Source organism: Gossypium arboreum, chromosome 7, assembly GCF_025698485.1.
Source record: "Gossypium arboreum isolate Shixiya-1 chromosome 7, ASM2569848v2, whole genome shotgun sequence".
Taxonomy (NCBI): domain Eukaryota; kingdom Viridiplantae; phylum Streptophyta; class Magnoliopsida; order Malvales; family Malvaceae; genus Gossypium; species Gossypium arboreum.
In genome coordinates, this window is record NC_069076.1 from 44527235 (window position 1) to 44541911 (window position 14677).

The window sequence follows — 14677 nt, forward strand, 5'->3', positions numbered from 1 at the left end:
ACCTCGTACGAATTCAGATAGACGAAATCGGCTACTCTACGACTTTCAATTTTCCTCGATCTAATTCTGTTTTCTTTAGTTCTTGGTCTATATAAATTCAAATTTAACTCTTTTATTCACAAAATCATTCAAATCAATCCAAAAACACATATTTAGGGAATTTTACAAATTAGCCCTCATATTTTCACATTTTAACACTTTAGTCCCTATTTCACAAAATCACAAAATACACAAACTTTCTTTATACTTATACTTTGCCGAATATTCATAGTATTCATAAAAGTCCACATATTTCATTTATTTCACATTTTAGTCCCTCAAAATCTCATTTTTACAATTTAGCCAAAATTACTCAAATTCATCAAAACTTCAAAGACAAAACATGTTAAACCAACATCAAGCTTCCATATACTATCATCAAACTTCATAAAACTCATAGTTTCATCAAAGGCATAACTCAAAATCATCAACAAAGTCAGAAATTGAGACATGGTCTTGATAGATTACTAAGCAATGATCACAAAAACGTAGAAATTATCGAAAACAAAACTCATACCTCAATCAATGAAAATCAAAGCCGAACCCTAGCTTGTATTTCTTTCTTTTTCTTTTGATGATTTTGGAAACATGGATAAATTAATGACCAATTTCATGTTTTTATTTTACTTAACTTATAATTATTAATTAAATACCAAATTTTCCCTTTTACTAAACCATAAAATAATCATTTAAGTGATGGTCGTTAATGTCCATTAACCTTTTTAATGGTCCAATTGCAACATAAGGACCTTTCATTTGCAAAGACATATCAAATAGGCACTTTATCAATTAGAAGGCCACTTTTACATTTTAAGCGATTAGGTCTTTTTTGCAAATTAAGCACACAAATGATCAGATTTTCACACGAAACTTTCACACATGTCAATTCACATATTTTAAGCGTAGAAAATAATATTTAAATATTTTTTTGACTCAGATTTGTGGTCCTGAAACCACTATTCTGACTAGGGTCTAAACCAGACTGTTATAATTCTCCCCCTTAGGGATTTTCGTCCCCAAAAATCTTACCATTGAATAGATTTGGATATTGTTGTCTTATAGTATCTTCGGGCTCCCACGTAGCCTCTTCAACACCGTGTCGATGCCACATCACTTTTACTAAATGAATTTTCTTATTTCGCAATTCTTTAACCTCACTAGTTAAGATACGATCAGTTCTTCTTCGTAGGTCATATTGGACTAAATCTCAATCTCAGACAGAGAAATCACATGTGATGGATCTGATCTATACCATCGAAGCATCGATACGTGGAATACATTATGAATCTTTTCTAGCTCAGGTGGCAACAACAATCTATATACAACTAGCCTGATACACTTGATAATTTCATATGGCCAGATGAACTTTGGACTTAATTTGCCTTTTCTGCCAAATCGGAGTACTTTCTTCCACGGTGAGACTTTCAAAAATACTTTGTTACTGATTTCAAATTCAATGTCTTTTCATTTCAAATTTGCATATGATTTCTAACGATCAGAAGCTGCTTTCAAACTATCTCGAATCACTTTTACTTTCTGTTCAGTCTCTTTTATCAAGTCAACCCCGTGAATCTTATTCTCATTGAGCTCAGTCTAATACAAAGGTGTACGGAATTTGCGATCATATAAGGCTTCGTATGGTGCCATTTTGATGCTCGGTTGAAAACTATTATTGTAAGCGAATTCAATTAAAGGCAAATATTGTTTCCACGTACCTTCAAACTTAAAAATGCAACATCTCAACATATCCACGAGTATCTGAATAATTCGCTCGGATTGACCATCCGTTTGCGGGTGAAAAGCAGTACTAAAATGCAATTTCGTACCAAAAGTATCTTGCAATTTCTTCCAAAATTGTGAATCTCGGATCTTTGTCTGACACAATAGATAATGGCACACAGTGCAATATCACAATATTGAAAATGTATAACTTATCTAACTTATCAAGTAAGTAATCGGATTGTACTAGATTAAAATGGGCTGATTTCGTTAATCTATCAACTACAACCCAGATTACATCTTTCTTTCTCAGAGATAGAGGTAAACCCGAAACAAAGTCCATTTTCACTCTATCCCATTTCCATTCCGGAATCAAAAATCGGTTGTAACAAACCGGATGGCACCTGATGTTCAGATTTAACTTGCTGATAGATTAAACATTTAGAAACAAAGTCAAAGATATCTTTTTTCATTCCAGACCACCAACAATGCTGTTTCAGATCATTATATATTTTACTACTACTCTGATGAACAAATAAACGACTTTTGCGAGCTTCGTTCAAAATCATCAGAATCAAATCTAGATTTCTCAAAACACAAATTCGATCTCAGAATCTCAGACAATCAACTCTAAATTCTGAATCAGAATCTAATTCACTCTGAGTTCGTTTTGCTATTATCTCATTATCAACTTTTTGAGCATTAATAATTTGTTGTAAAAATAACGGTCTCGCTTTCAATTCAGTAAAACTAAACCATCATTGGACAGAACCAAATGAGCATTCATCGTATGTAAAGCAAACAATAATTTTTGGCTTAAAACATCAGCAACAACATTGGCTTTTCCTGGATGGTAATAAATAACAAGCTTATAGTCTTTTAACAGTTATAACAACCTTCTCTATCACAGGTTCAAATCTTTCTGAGTCATCAGATATTTCAAACTCTTATGATCATAATATACATGATTTCTCACCAAACAGATGTGGAGCCAAATTTTCAAAGCAAATACAATCGTAGCTAATTCTAAATTGTGCGTCGGATAGTTCTTTTCGTGCGGCTTTAACTGTCTCGAAGCATAAGTAATGACTTTGCCTTCCTGCATCAAAACACATCCCAGACCGTTCAATGAAGCATCACTATAGATCACAAATTCTTTAGCCGATTCGGGTTGTACTAACACTAGAGCTTCAGTCAATAGGGCTTTCAATTGAACAAAGCTTTTCTAAAAACTTTCAGACCATTCAAACTTCAAATATTTCTGAAGCAGTTTCGTTAACGAAGTTGCAATCATAGAAAAGCCTTTTACGAACTGTCTATAATAACTGGCAAGTCCCAGAAAACTGTGGACTTCGAAGACATTTCTCGGAGGCTTCCAATCTAAAATAGCTGAAATTTTGCTAGGATCAACTCGAATACCTGATGCTGATACAATATGGCCCATAAAACTGACTTCTTGTAACTAGAATTCGTATTTGCTAAACTTCACATACAGTTGCTTATCATGCAAAGTCTGTAATACTATTCTCAGATGTTCAGCATGCTCAGATTTATCACGCGAATAAATCAATATGTCATCAATGAATACGACAACAAATCGATCTAAATAAAGGTCTAAAAATTCTATTCATCAAATCCATAAAGATAGCAGGTGCATTAGTCAATCTGAAAGGCATAACTAGGAATTCATAGTGGTCATACCTCGTTCTAAATGTAGTTTTCAAAATGTCTGAGTCTTTTACTCGCAGCTGATAATAATCGGATCTCAAATCTATCTTCGAAAACACAGTAGCTCCTTTCAACTGATCAAACAAATCATCAATTCGAGGCAGAGGGTATTTATTCTTGATAGTCACTTTATTCAACTGACGATAATCAATGCAAATTCTCATTGTACCATCTTTATTTTTCACAAACAGAACTAGTGCACCCTAAGGTGAAAAACTCGATCTAGCAAACCCTTTATCGGTCAACTCTTGCAATTGAGACTTTAATTCTTTTAACTCGATCGGAGCCATTTTATACGGAGCTATCGAAATTAGAGTAGTCTCGGGTACTAATTTAATGCCAAATTCAACTTCTCAAATCAGAGAAAATCCCGAAAGTTCTTTAGAAAACACATCAGGGAATTCATAGACAATAGGCATTGATTTAACTTTCTTTTCTGACACTTTTGAATCGATCACATAGGCAAAGTAAGCTTCACAACCTTTTCTTACAATATTTAGAGCTTTTATTGACGAAATCACAGCCGGTAACCCATTCAAATCACTAGATTCAATTCAAACTATTTCATCATTCTTACATCTCAAATCAACAGTTTTTCGTTTACAATTCACAATAGCATCATGCAAAGGTAATAACATCAAATCAGCTGAAAAACAAATGTCTCGAAACATCAACGGGTAATTCTTGCAGACTTTATCAACCAAAACACATATGCCTAGGGGGTTTGATACTCTAATCACAAATCCAGTAGACTCTACAAGCAAAGTCTTACTGGATACTAAATTCATGCATATATACGAATATGTTAATCCTGGATCTATCAAAGCAATCACAGAAGTATCGTAAAGAGTAAAAGTACCCGTAATCACATTAGGAGACGAAGCTTCCTCACGAGCTCGAATAGCGTAAGCTCTGGCAGGTGCTCTAGCCTCGGATCGAACAATGGTGTCTTTGGTCCCTCTTTGACTACCACTCATATTTTTCGTATTTCTGAGAGATCTACCTCGAGCTGAAGTGTTACTAGGTTTCAGATTTTGTACAATTTCTTATTCGACAGATTCGGGGCAATCACAAATGAAATGGTCTAATGATCCACATTTGAAACAAGCCTGATTAAACAATCTATAATTGCCGAGATGACTTTTAACATAATGTTTGCACTCAGGGCGATCAGATCTGACATTTCCAACATTAGCAAAGGAAGTAGCTGGAGCTTTGAAGCTCGAATGTGCTCTCTACTCGAATGTCCCACATTAGCCTTTGAACGATTAAATCATCTCGAAACTTCTTTGACACAGACTGAAATGATTTACTTGTAGATCTCTTTCTCACGTCTCTAACTTCAGAATCAATTTTTTTTCTCTTTCCCAAGCTCTTCAGCTTTACATGTTCGTTCAACAAGCACTATAAATTCTTTAATCTCAAGAATCCGACTAACAAACGAATATCTTCATTCAGACCATCTTCAAATATTTTGCACATTATTGCCTCAGTAGATACACATTCTCAAGCAGAATGACTCAGTCTTACAAATTCTCGCTTGTATTCTGTAACAAACATACGACCTTGTTTTAGTTCAAGAAACTCTTTATGTTTTTGATCTATGAATCTCTGAATGATGTATTTCTTTTGGAATTCAGCTTGGAAGAAATCCCAAGTGACTCGTTCCTTCTAAATCACGGATATTAAAGTCTTCCACCAATGATAGGTCATATCTCTCAGAAGCGAAACGGCACACTTTAGGCATTCATCGGGATTCAATGACAATTTATCAAATACTCTTATCGTATTCTCTAACCAGAACTCGACTCTTTCAGCATCATCATTCATAGTAGCACGAAATTCTTCGGCCCCATATTTTCTAATCTTATTGATCGGTGGCTTATTTAACTGAATCAGATTCACTTGTGACATAGTAAGGACTTGAGGAGGATTAGATGGGGTTGGGAGTTGTTGAACAGCCGAATTAGTTCTAATATATTGGTTGAGCCAATCATTCATCATCTGATAGATGGCTTGTCTAGCCTTTCCATCATGGTTTCTCGTAACTAGTCTAGAATTAGATGGCATTGTCCCTTGCGCTGGAGTAGGCGCATTACTTTCGACATCGTCAGCTACAACTCGTTCAGGATCCATTTGCTATATAAAAACACATTTTTATTGTCAAGATTCATCACACTATCGTATTTCATAAATATGACATGTATAGCTAGACTCACATACGCTACGTTAGTCCTAGAATCGACTAAACCATAGCTCTGATACTAACCAAATGTAACACCCCTAACCCGTATTTGTTGCTAGGCTAGGTTTAAAGGCATTTCCAGATGAATCGAAACATTTTACGAACAGTTCATATACATTATCCACAATCATAGTCAAACATTATCATAATGTCTCTTATATAGGTCATCGAGACCTTAAACATGCATTAGAAAGGGTCCTCCCTACAAACATCAAAACCATAACATTTTAGACCAAATTCTCAACCATTTTACAACCAAATCATACATCATTCATGCCATTACATTATCAACAAATTCCATTCTCAATTTACCAATCAAATCATACCAAAGCATATGTTTTAATACTTCAATTTACATTATTCAATCTCATAACTAAAACTTACCACTTTCTCAAACAAATATATATACCAATACTTACCAAAATGACCAATTTCAATAGCCATTCAAAACACATCATATTGATCATATTGTATCATATATTTCATACCAAGAACTCAATCATATACACAACCATAATCAAGCCAAATCACATGACTAGATATAAACATCACAAAACATAATCAAAGTACTTCTAGCCTATACATGCCATACTTCAATATATACATTTTCAAAAGGTACCAAAGCGAGGTTCGATAGTGTGGTGACGATCCTCGACGATCCCTGAGCTCTCAGTAGCTTCGATATCTATAAAACAATTGAAAAACACACAAAGTAAGCTTTCAAAAGCTTAGTAAGCCATATACAAATAAACTTATTCATTCAGAACATGAAAACATCAACAAATTACATAGACTCAATGGCCAAATATTATCTCAAACCACATAATTCATATACATTTCACATATTCCCAATTCATTTACACATATAGCATATTTTCTCATACTTATAATAGATACCATCACTTGTACATATACTTACCTTTTTTTTCTCTAACATAGTATACATTTCGAACATACCTGAATCAGATACACATCTCATATAATTAGTCCTTTCTCGGAATGCCCGTTGAACCGTTTAGAATCATAAAGATACGCGAATAGCTCGAAAAGCTCATACAATACCAACGTCCTAAACGTGGTATTACATGTAATCAAATATCGATGCCACTGTCCCAGACAGGGTCTTACACGAAATCAAATACGATGCCAATGTCCTAGACGTGGAAATTATCGAAAACAGAACAAAACTCATACCTCAATCAATGAAAATCACAGCCGAACCCTATCTTGAATTTCTTTCTTTTTCTTTTGATGATTTTGGTAACATGGATGAATTAATGGCCAATTTCATGTTTTATTTTACTTAACTTATAATTATTAATCAAATACCAAATTTGCCCTTTTATTAAACCATATAATAATCATTTAAGTGATGATCATTAATGTCCATTAACCTTGTTAATGGTCCAATTGCAATATAAGGACCTTTCATTTACAAAGACATATCAAATAGGAACTTTATCAATTAGAAGGCCACTTTTACATTTTAAGCGATTAGGTCCTTTTTGCAAATTAAGCACACAAATGATCAAATTTTCACACGGAACTTTCTCACATGTCAATTCACATATTTTAAGCATAAAAAATAATATTTAAATGTTTTTCTGACTCGAATTTGTGGTCCCAAAACCACTATTCTGAATAAGGTCTAAACCGAACTGTTACATCATTAATGCCATCTACTACATATATAAAGGTATATTTGCTACTTTAATCTCTCAATTAATTTTATTCTATAATTAAACTTTTACCCTATACGTGATTTAGTCCTTATACTATAATAACTCTTAATTCATGCAATTTCACTTAATCGAAATCTAATTAATTACACAACCAACTAAGAAATATTTACGAGTCCAATTTACGAGAACGGAGTCCCGGGAATACACTTTTTGACACCCCTGACTATCGAGGTGTTACTATTTGAGTCGGTTGAAATGCTTTAAGTTGTGTATCTAGTGGATTACATACCATTAGTAGTTTAACAACTACTTGGATAAATAAAACAAAATAACATAAAAGCAAATAAAAATCGAACAACAATTCGACTCTTTAGCAATGTAATTGAAGGTGAAGAATTTAGATGAATTTGCTTGCCTAACTAGCCTCGAGCCTCCAATGGTACTTATTGATCAAAGTAATTGAGCAACAATTTACTTGGTTTGCTTACCTGATGATCAAAATCAATACTGCTAACTGAAAGTATTTCATTAGTAATTTCAATGTCCTTGTTGATCAACCCATCAAACCATTTATTTGCAATGCTAATAAACTCTTGTGACTGTTGCATGTAAAAAAAATAACACTAATAGTAAGAGAATATAATTAAACTGCCTTCGCTTTCCCTCTCGAACATCAGGCCCTACTCTTTGCAACTAAAATTATTGAGTATAACTCCTATTTCAGTCAAATTTGAGAAATAATCTTTCAGTTAAACTCTGTTTATTTGTTTCAATCAAACTCTGATTAGTCTAGATTATTTTATTATTATTTGACCTATGAATTTAGTCGGCTGTTTTACAATCTTAGAAAATACACCCATTAGATATTAGAGCTCATAACACATTTGGAGAATTTTGTGTTTACGTTTTGAGGGTTCTTTGTTTTTTAGGTTTTTAGGGTTTAGTTTTTATCTCCATCTTTTGTACTCTTCGTTCTTTTGCCATTATAGTAAAATTATCTTTACCCGTGGCTTTTATATTCTTTGGAGGAGTTTTTTCATGTTAAATTTGTGTGTTCAAATTTTCAATTTATTCCACTATTTTTTTTACTTGTTGCTTAATCGGGTCGATCCCAACTAGTGGTATCAGAGCTAGTTCAATTTTCATATATCAACCCATTCAGAAATGGCAACAACAAGGTTTGAAATTGAGAAGTTTGATAGTGAGACAAAATTCAATATGTGGCAAGTTCGAATGATGGCAATTTTAGTTCAAACTATCTTAAAAAAGGTTGTTACTAAAAAAAAGTCTGAAAATCTAGATCAAACAGAATGGGAAGAGCTTGATGAAAAGGCTCTGTTTGCAATCCAGTTGTGCCTCGCAAATACGGTATTGCAGGAGGTATTGGTGAAGAAAACCTCATCCGCCTTGTGGAAAAGGTTAGAAACTCTTTATGCGACTAAGTCTCTGGCTAATCGTTTAGTGTTGAAACAACGTTTATTTACGTTTCACATGAACGAAGATGAGCTTCTTAGAGATCACATCAGTCAATTGATTACTCTTTTAAATGATTTAAAGAATGTTGAGGTTCATATTGACGATGAAGATCAAGCTATGCTATTATTATGCTCTTTACCTCCTTTATACAAGTCTTTCAAGGAGACCTTGATTTATGGCAGAGACAAATTCTCGTTCGAAGATGTGAAGGGTTATTTTTTGAGTAAAGACAAACTCGACAATGAGTTTAGTTTGGATAGCAAGGCAGATAAGCAAGCTTCTGTTTTGGTAGCATCAAAGAAACAAGACAAAATGTGTCGCTATTGTAAAAAGTTAGGTCACGTCAAAGTAGATTGTTATAAATTGTGAAATAAAAGAGATGCTGAGAGTAACGAGGAGGATGTAGCTAGTGTTAATTTGGTCGATGAAAGCAGTGATGATTTCTTGTTAGTGTCATCGAGCGATAACTCCAAGCTCACGTCCGAGTGGATCCTAGATTCGGGATGTTCTTCCACATGTGTCCCAATAGAGAATGGTTCTCTACATACAGTCCGGTTCAAGGTGGAGTTGTGCACATGGGAAATGATTCATCTAGTAAGGTAATTGGTATTGGTATTGTTAAAATTAGGATACACGATGAGACGATTAGGACACTTTCAAATGTCAAGTGTGTACCTGATTTACGAAAGAATCTTATCTTCTTGAGTATTTTTAGACTTGAAAGGATGAAGAATCAACATCGAGTCGAGCGATATTAAAGTATCTCGTGGAGTTCTCGTTTTGTTAAAAGGTAAAAGAACCGGCAGTCTTTATATTCTGGAAGGTTCTATAATGACCAGTGAAATCGAACGTTCCTCGTCCTTTACGAAGTCGAAGTCAACTCGTTTGGAGAAGAGACAACTTGGTCATAGGAGGGAAAAAGGTATGACCGTTTCGTTCAAGAGAGGTTCTCTTTTGGATCTAGGTTTTGAAAAGTTAGGGCACTGTGTTCGTAAAAATCAGACCCGGGTTAATTTTGATTTGGCAGTGTACAAGCCGAAGGCTAGAAGTCTTCCAATTTCTAAACACATATTCAACTCAGTTAATTCCCTGCATAGTTCAAGATAGGCTCGTGGCAAGCTTTGGCAAAGATGGAGTTGTGGAAATATGAGTCAAAGTGCAGATTTGTTAAGTATGACTCATATTTCAATCAAATTTGACAAATAATCTTTCAGTTAAACTTTGCTTATTTGTTTCAATCAAACTCTGATTAGTCTAGATTATTTTATTATTATTTGACCTATGAATTTAGCCGGCTCTTTTACAACCTTAGAAAATACACCCATTAGAGATTAGAATTCATAACACATTTACAGAATTTTGTGTTTACGTTTTGATGGTTCTTTGTTTTTTGAGTTTTCGGGGTTTAGTTTTTATCTCCATCTTTTGTACTCTTTGTTCTTTTTCCATTATAGTAAAATTATCTTTGCCCGTGGTTTTTATCCTCTTTGGAAGGGTTTTCCATATTAAATTTGTGTGTTTAATTTCTTAATTTATTCTGCTATTTTTTTTACTTGTTGCATAATCGGGTCGATCCCAACAAAAACTAAAAGACCTTGTCTACAATAACATATTTTCCAACGAACTACTAAGAAGTTTTAGAATTATAAAACTTCCCAACCACAGCAATCACTGTTTCTCTGGAACACTAAAAGAGAACACTCTTGACTTACTTTCTTTCTAGAAAAACTAATGGAACTTTTAGGCTTACCAGATTTAGTGGAACTTTTAGGCTTAACAAATTTAGTGAGAAAATAAATAAATTATGGCACAATCAAAACCTTGCATTTTTGTTATTCAAATGCATTGTTGTAGAATCATGCGAAACATGTTGAAACATGGGTTCAACGGAGGGCTTTTAGAATGTAATTGGAGGGTGTATTGTCCTACACTCATCATACAGATGTTTTGAATGGAAAAGCCATTTGGTCATGAAAAAGCTTTTGATACATAATCTAAAATGTAATCGAAGAATGTATTGACCTATTAAAATAACATCATGCGAGTTGCAATGTGACGTTTTGTAGTCTTTACTCTTCAGAGGAAAGCGTTACGTTTTCCCCCTACTCATTGAGGAACCTTTTTCCGTCTATTTATGACGACCTGAGTGTTGAAGTCACTTGACAAAACTCTAGTGAAAATTCTTCAACGGGGTTATACGTGTCAACCTTAATTATTACAAAATTATGCTTATGTATATTTTTAATTAAATAAACGAGCTAATAAAATCAACTCTTCATCTAAATAAATCCTTATCTTCTTTTTGTGCGTGTAAAGTGTAGACACAAGAGCCTCGAAGCTATATTGAAATATTGACTACTCGTCCAATAAAAAATCCCCGTATTATATATCCAAGTTCCCAACCTTAAGTAGGCAAAATCATTACCATCTTAACCATTGAAACTAAGCTCTCATCCATCATCTGTACCACACACGAATGCGAGAACCTTCCTGTATTGCCTAATGGTGACCACTTATTTTTTACAGTAGGCATGAGATAGGACTAAGTCATTTGATAGAATGGCAATCACCGCGAAGATTATGACACAACAAAATGCCCAGTAGTGCTCATATAATAAAAGTACCAAATAACTGAAAGCGCAATCCCCCAAAAACCAGAGGATCCGGAGGGAAAAAAGCTAGTTTGTCATCCCTAATAAGCAAAAGCAAGCAAAGATTCAGGTTTTTAAAGTAAATTATAGCATCAAAACCAAAGATAACAGGGCAAAACATGCCACAAATTCTATTTCCGAGTCTACTCAGCATTATCCTCATCCTTAACATCATATTATCAACTCCAGCAATTTACTCATCATCCTCATCAGAATCAACTCCGGCAGCTGAATTGAGAGCTTTCAACCTATCAATCAACTTGGCTTTCCTTTCCTCATAAGACAGCTTCTTCAGGTTGTACCTATCGTGCACAGACCAACATTACATCAGACTTGAAATTCTTCAAGACAAAAACTTAAATGAACATTCAAATGATTATAACAAAGCCAGTTTAGTGGCAAGAAGTTATATACCTCTTGTGTTCCTTGGGAGGTGGCTTCTCAGATTTCTTAGCTTCTGGATTTGCGCGAATAGCAGCATGAACCTTTTTGTAAACTCCCTCCAGGTTGTCTGCCTCAATGCCCCGCTTTATGTACTCACTGAAGTGAGACTGATACTTCTCTGGCTCATCTTCCATCAAAGTCTGTCAACTTGACATAGTGAGACTTTCACACAGATACAACATAAAACATTGTCAAATTAACACCCCAAAACCCAACCGCCCAAAGAGGAGAGATTCAACACCATTATTACTTTCCTCTAACTACTTAAAATTCTTAAATCTTACCCTCATGTATGATGCAACATGGCCACCATAAATGTATTTGCGGTGAACTTCAGGATCAAGTTGCTTACTGTCCTTGTTAAATCCAGCAAACCTCTTCTCACTATGAGGAATATCAATGCCTCCATCCAAAGCTCCCTAAAAGGAAATGCAAAGAATAAATACAAGCCAAAGTTGAATATAGAGATAGTATAGGTGGAAATTTTAAAAGCCAAACAATAACTAGGAGTGGCTTTCTTCAGCTGGAAACAGGCAGCAAAGCCATTGATTTAGAAAGAAAAACTAAAAGAATCCTTGCAGCACAAAAACGAGAATAACATTTCATATTAGCTCCACTATGCACAAAACTACTCACTACCAGAATTTAACAACCTAACCTCAAGACAAGACCATGCTTTACGCACATAAAATAGAAAAAACAGCGAACAAAGTTAGATTCAGGACATTTATATCATATAGAAAGGGATTCCAATATACCTTGAGCACACCAAAAACACGATTACCAGTGGTTGTTCTGACAAGACCAACATCTAGGAGAGAACGGAAAGGCCTCCTGCTCTCTCCTGGTTCAACACTGTAGTCCTCCCCAGTTGCCTGTAAGCAAGTGCCAATCATAATTTTGACATACTTATTATCCCTCTGGAAAAAAAACATATATCTTCGCACTTCAGAAACCATGGCAAATGCATACCTCAACATTGCCCTCATATTCAGCATCCATCTCCAGCTGCTTCAGTGTTCGGCGAGCCAAAAGGAGTCCAACACAATAAGCTGTGTTCAAAATGTCATTGAATAAGATAATATCCTCAAACAGAAGAAAAAGATCATCTTAACATCTAGAAAAGTAAATCCCACCTGCTGCATAATTTGTAAGGCCAACTTCAAGTCCATAGCGAGGAAGCTCATGTCCGTAAGCTGCTGCAAGAACTATATCACCAGAAATACTAGCATGTACGATTTGTGCAATTATATCCTTGTTGGTCTAATAAATAAGTTAAGGTTAAAGTATTAACTAGCAAGACATAAAAGAACAAATAATCACATTTTGAATTAACCAAGGTATTTCAGCACATTCAGCAGCCTATATGTCTAAACATTATACCCTCAACCCAAACAGAAATTATTCAATATAAATAACAAAAACAAGTGCAGTGCTGCTTGGGATAGACAATGCAAACAAAATGATGAGGGAAAAAAATCAGTCAGAAATAGGATACAAATCGTGCAACCAATCGATATTTTGGGGTGTTGTATTTGTTCTTGTCCTGATTAATAAGACGATTCCTGGCCCGATAATCTGTCTTGCCCTCTACAAGATTAAAACAATTATTACAACATCAAAACAGTAAGTGCGATACTATACAGATATAGGCCTAATTATAGTACCTCGCCTTCTCTTGAACTTAACTTGATATCTCTTGAAATAAGCCTTGGTCTTTTGAGCTTTAACGAAAGGCTGTAGCATAAAACTAACCAACTCAGAAAACCAAGAAAGCATATATAATAAACAAAGAAAATAATTGGTAGTAATCTAAGACAATGTTTCCTTCCATAAACACATGTTTAATATATTTTACGAATGTGAAAAACTAAAACAAAACTAACAACCAAATATTACCTAAATTTATTCAATAAAAGGAATTTACAACCTTAAGCATTTTAACGTCTCGCTGCTGACTTTGAATCTCAGGATAGCTTATCAGCGAGAAGGAAAATGAAATAAAAGTAGAAAAAAATAATGCAAATGAAATTTGAAATTAGTTAAACTCCATAAAACCTTCGAGTTTACAGCGAAAAACTGCTTAATATACACTCAAAGAACCTTCGAGTTTACAGCAGAAATAAGATACTGCTTAAAATACACTTGATTCTGTTACAGGCAACAAAACAACAGATTTTATAATTGATTCTATTGATTCTTTTCTCGAACAAAATTGTGCAAAGATCTGACATTATAAACTGGAGATAAATAACATATAAAATGAGATCTATAATGCAAAATGCCAAGCTAACTATGGTGTTAATTAGAAGAAAAAAAATAAAAACGTAAAACGATTGTGAAGAGAGTATTACCATGGCTTTCACTCTGATTTTTTTAAGCGGCCGAGTCTTGTGGCTCTGCCAAGAGAGAAGGTGTTATATTTCTAAAACCCTAGCGAGACTTTATATTGGTAAATCAACGGCCACGATTGATTTTCTTGGCTTTTTTTATTTTTGACCCACGTTTTAAGGAAGGAAACTACAGGTTTAATGGCTTTTATATTGTTTAAATTACATTCTTATCTTTAAAAAGTTATGATATGATCTTAATATTATTAATTTATCATTTTTATTACTGAGTCTGTTAATTATATAATGCAAACTGATATTATTATTTCAAATAAAAAATTTAATACTTTTCGAAAACAAATT

General features: G+C 34.2%; 1 protein-coding gene across 1 annotated transcript; it reads right to left on the reverse strand.

Annotated features, from left to right (window-relative positions):
- Window positions 1-11467: 11467 nt before the first annotated feature.
- On the reverse strand, window positions 11468-14466 carry LOC108457956 (60S ribosomal protein L5-like). The gene is made up of 9 exons (XM_017757180.2): window positions 14339-14466; window positions 13652-13721; window positions 13483-13574; window positions 13121-13247; window positions 12957-13036; window positions 12743-12859; window positions 12269-12403; window positions 11955-12124; window positions 11468-11842 (listed from the first exon to the last, which is right to left on the reverse strand). The coding sequence occupies exons 1-9, from the start codon at window positions 14339-14341 to the stop codon at window positions 11734-11736; spliced, it is 903 nt and encodes a 300-aa protein (XP_017612669.1). The 5' UTR covers window positions 14342-14466; the 3' UTR covers window positions 11468-11733.
- Between the last annotated feature and the right edge of the window lie 211 nt (window positions 14467-14677).

Coding starts and splice junctions, on each gene's coding strand:
- LOC108457956 (XM_017757180.2), bottom strand. Junction 12,860..12,956: donor AATATGAGGGCAATGTTGAG/GTATGCATTTGC, acceptor ACTTGCTTACAG/GCAACTGGGGAGGACTACAG. Junction 11,843..11,954: donor CCTCCCAAGGAACACAAGAG/GTATATAACTTC, acceptor TGTGCACGATAG/GTACAACCTGAAGAAGCTGT.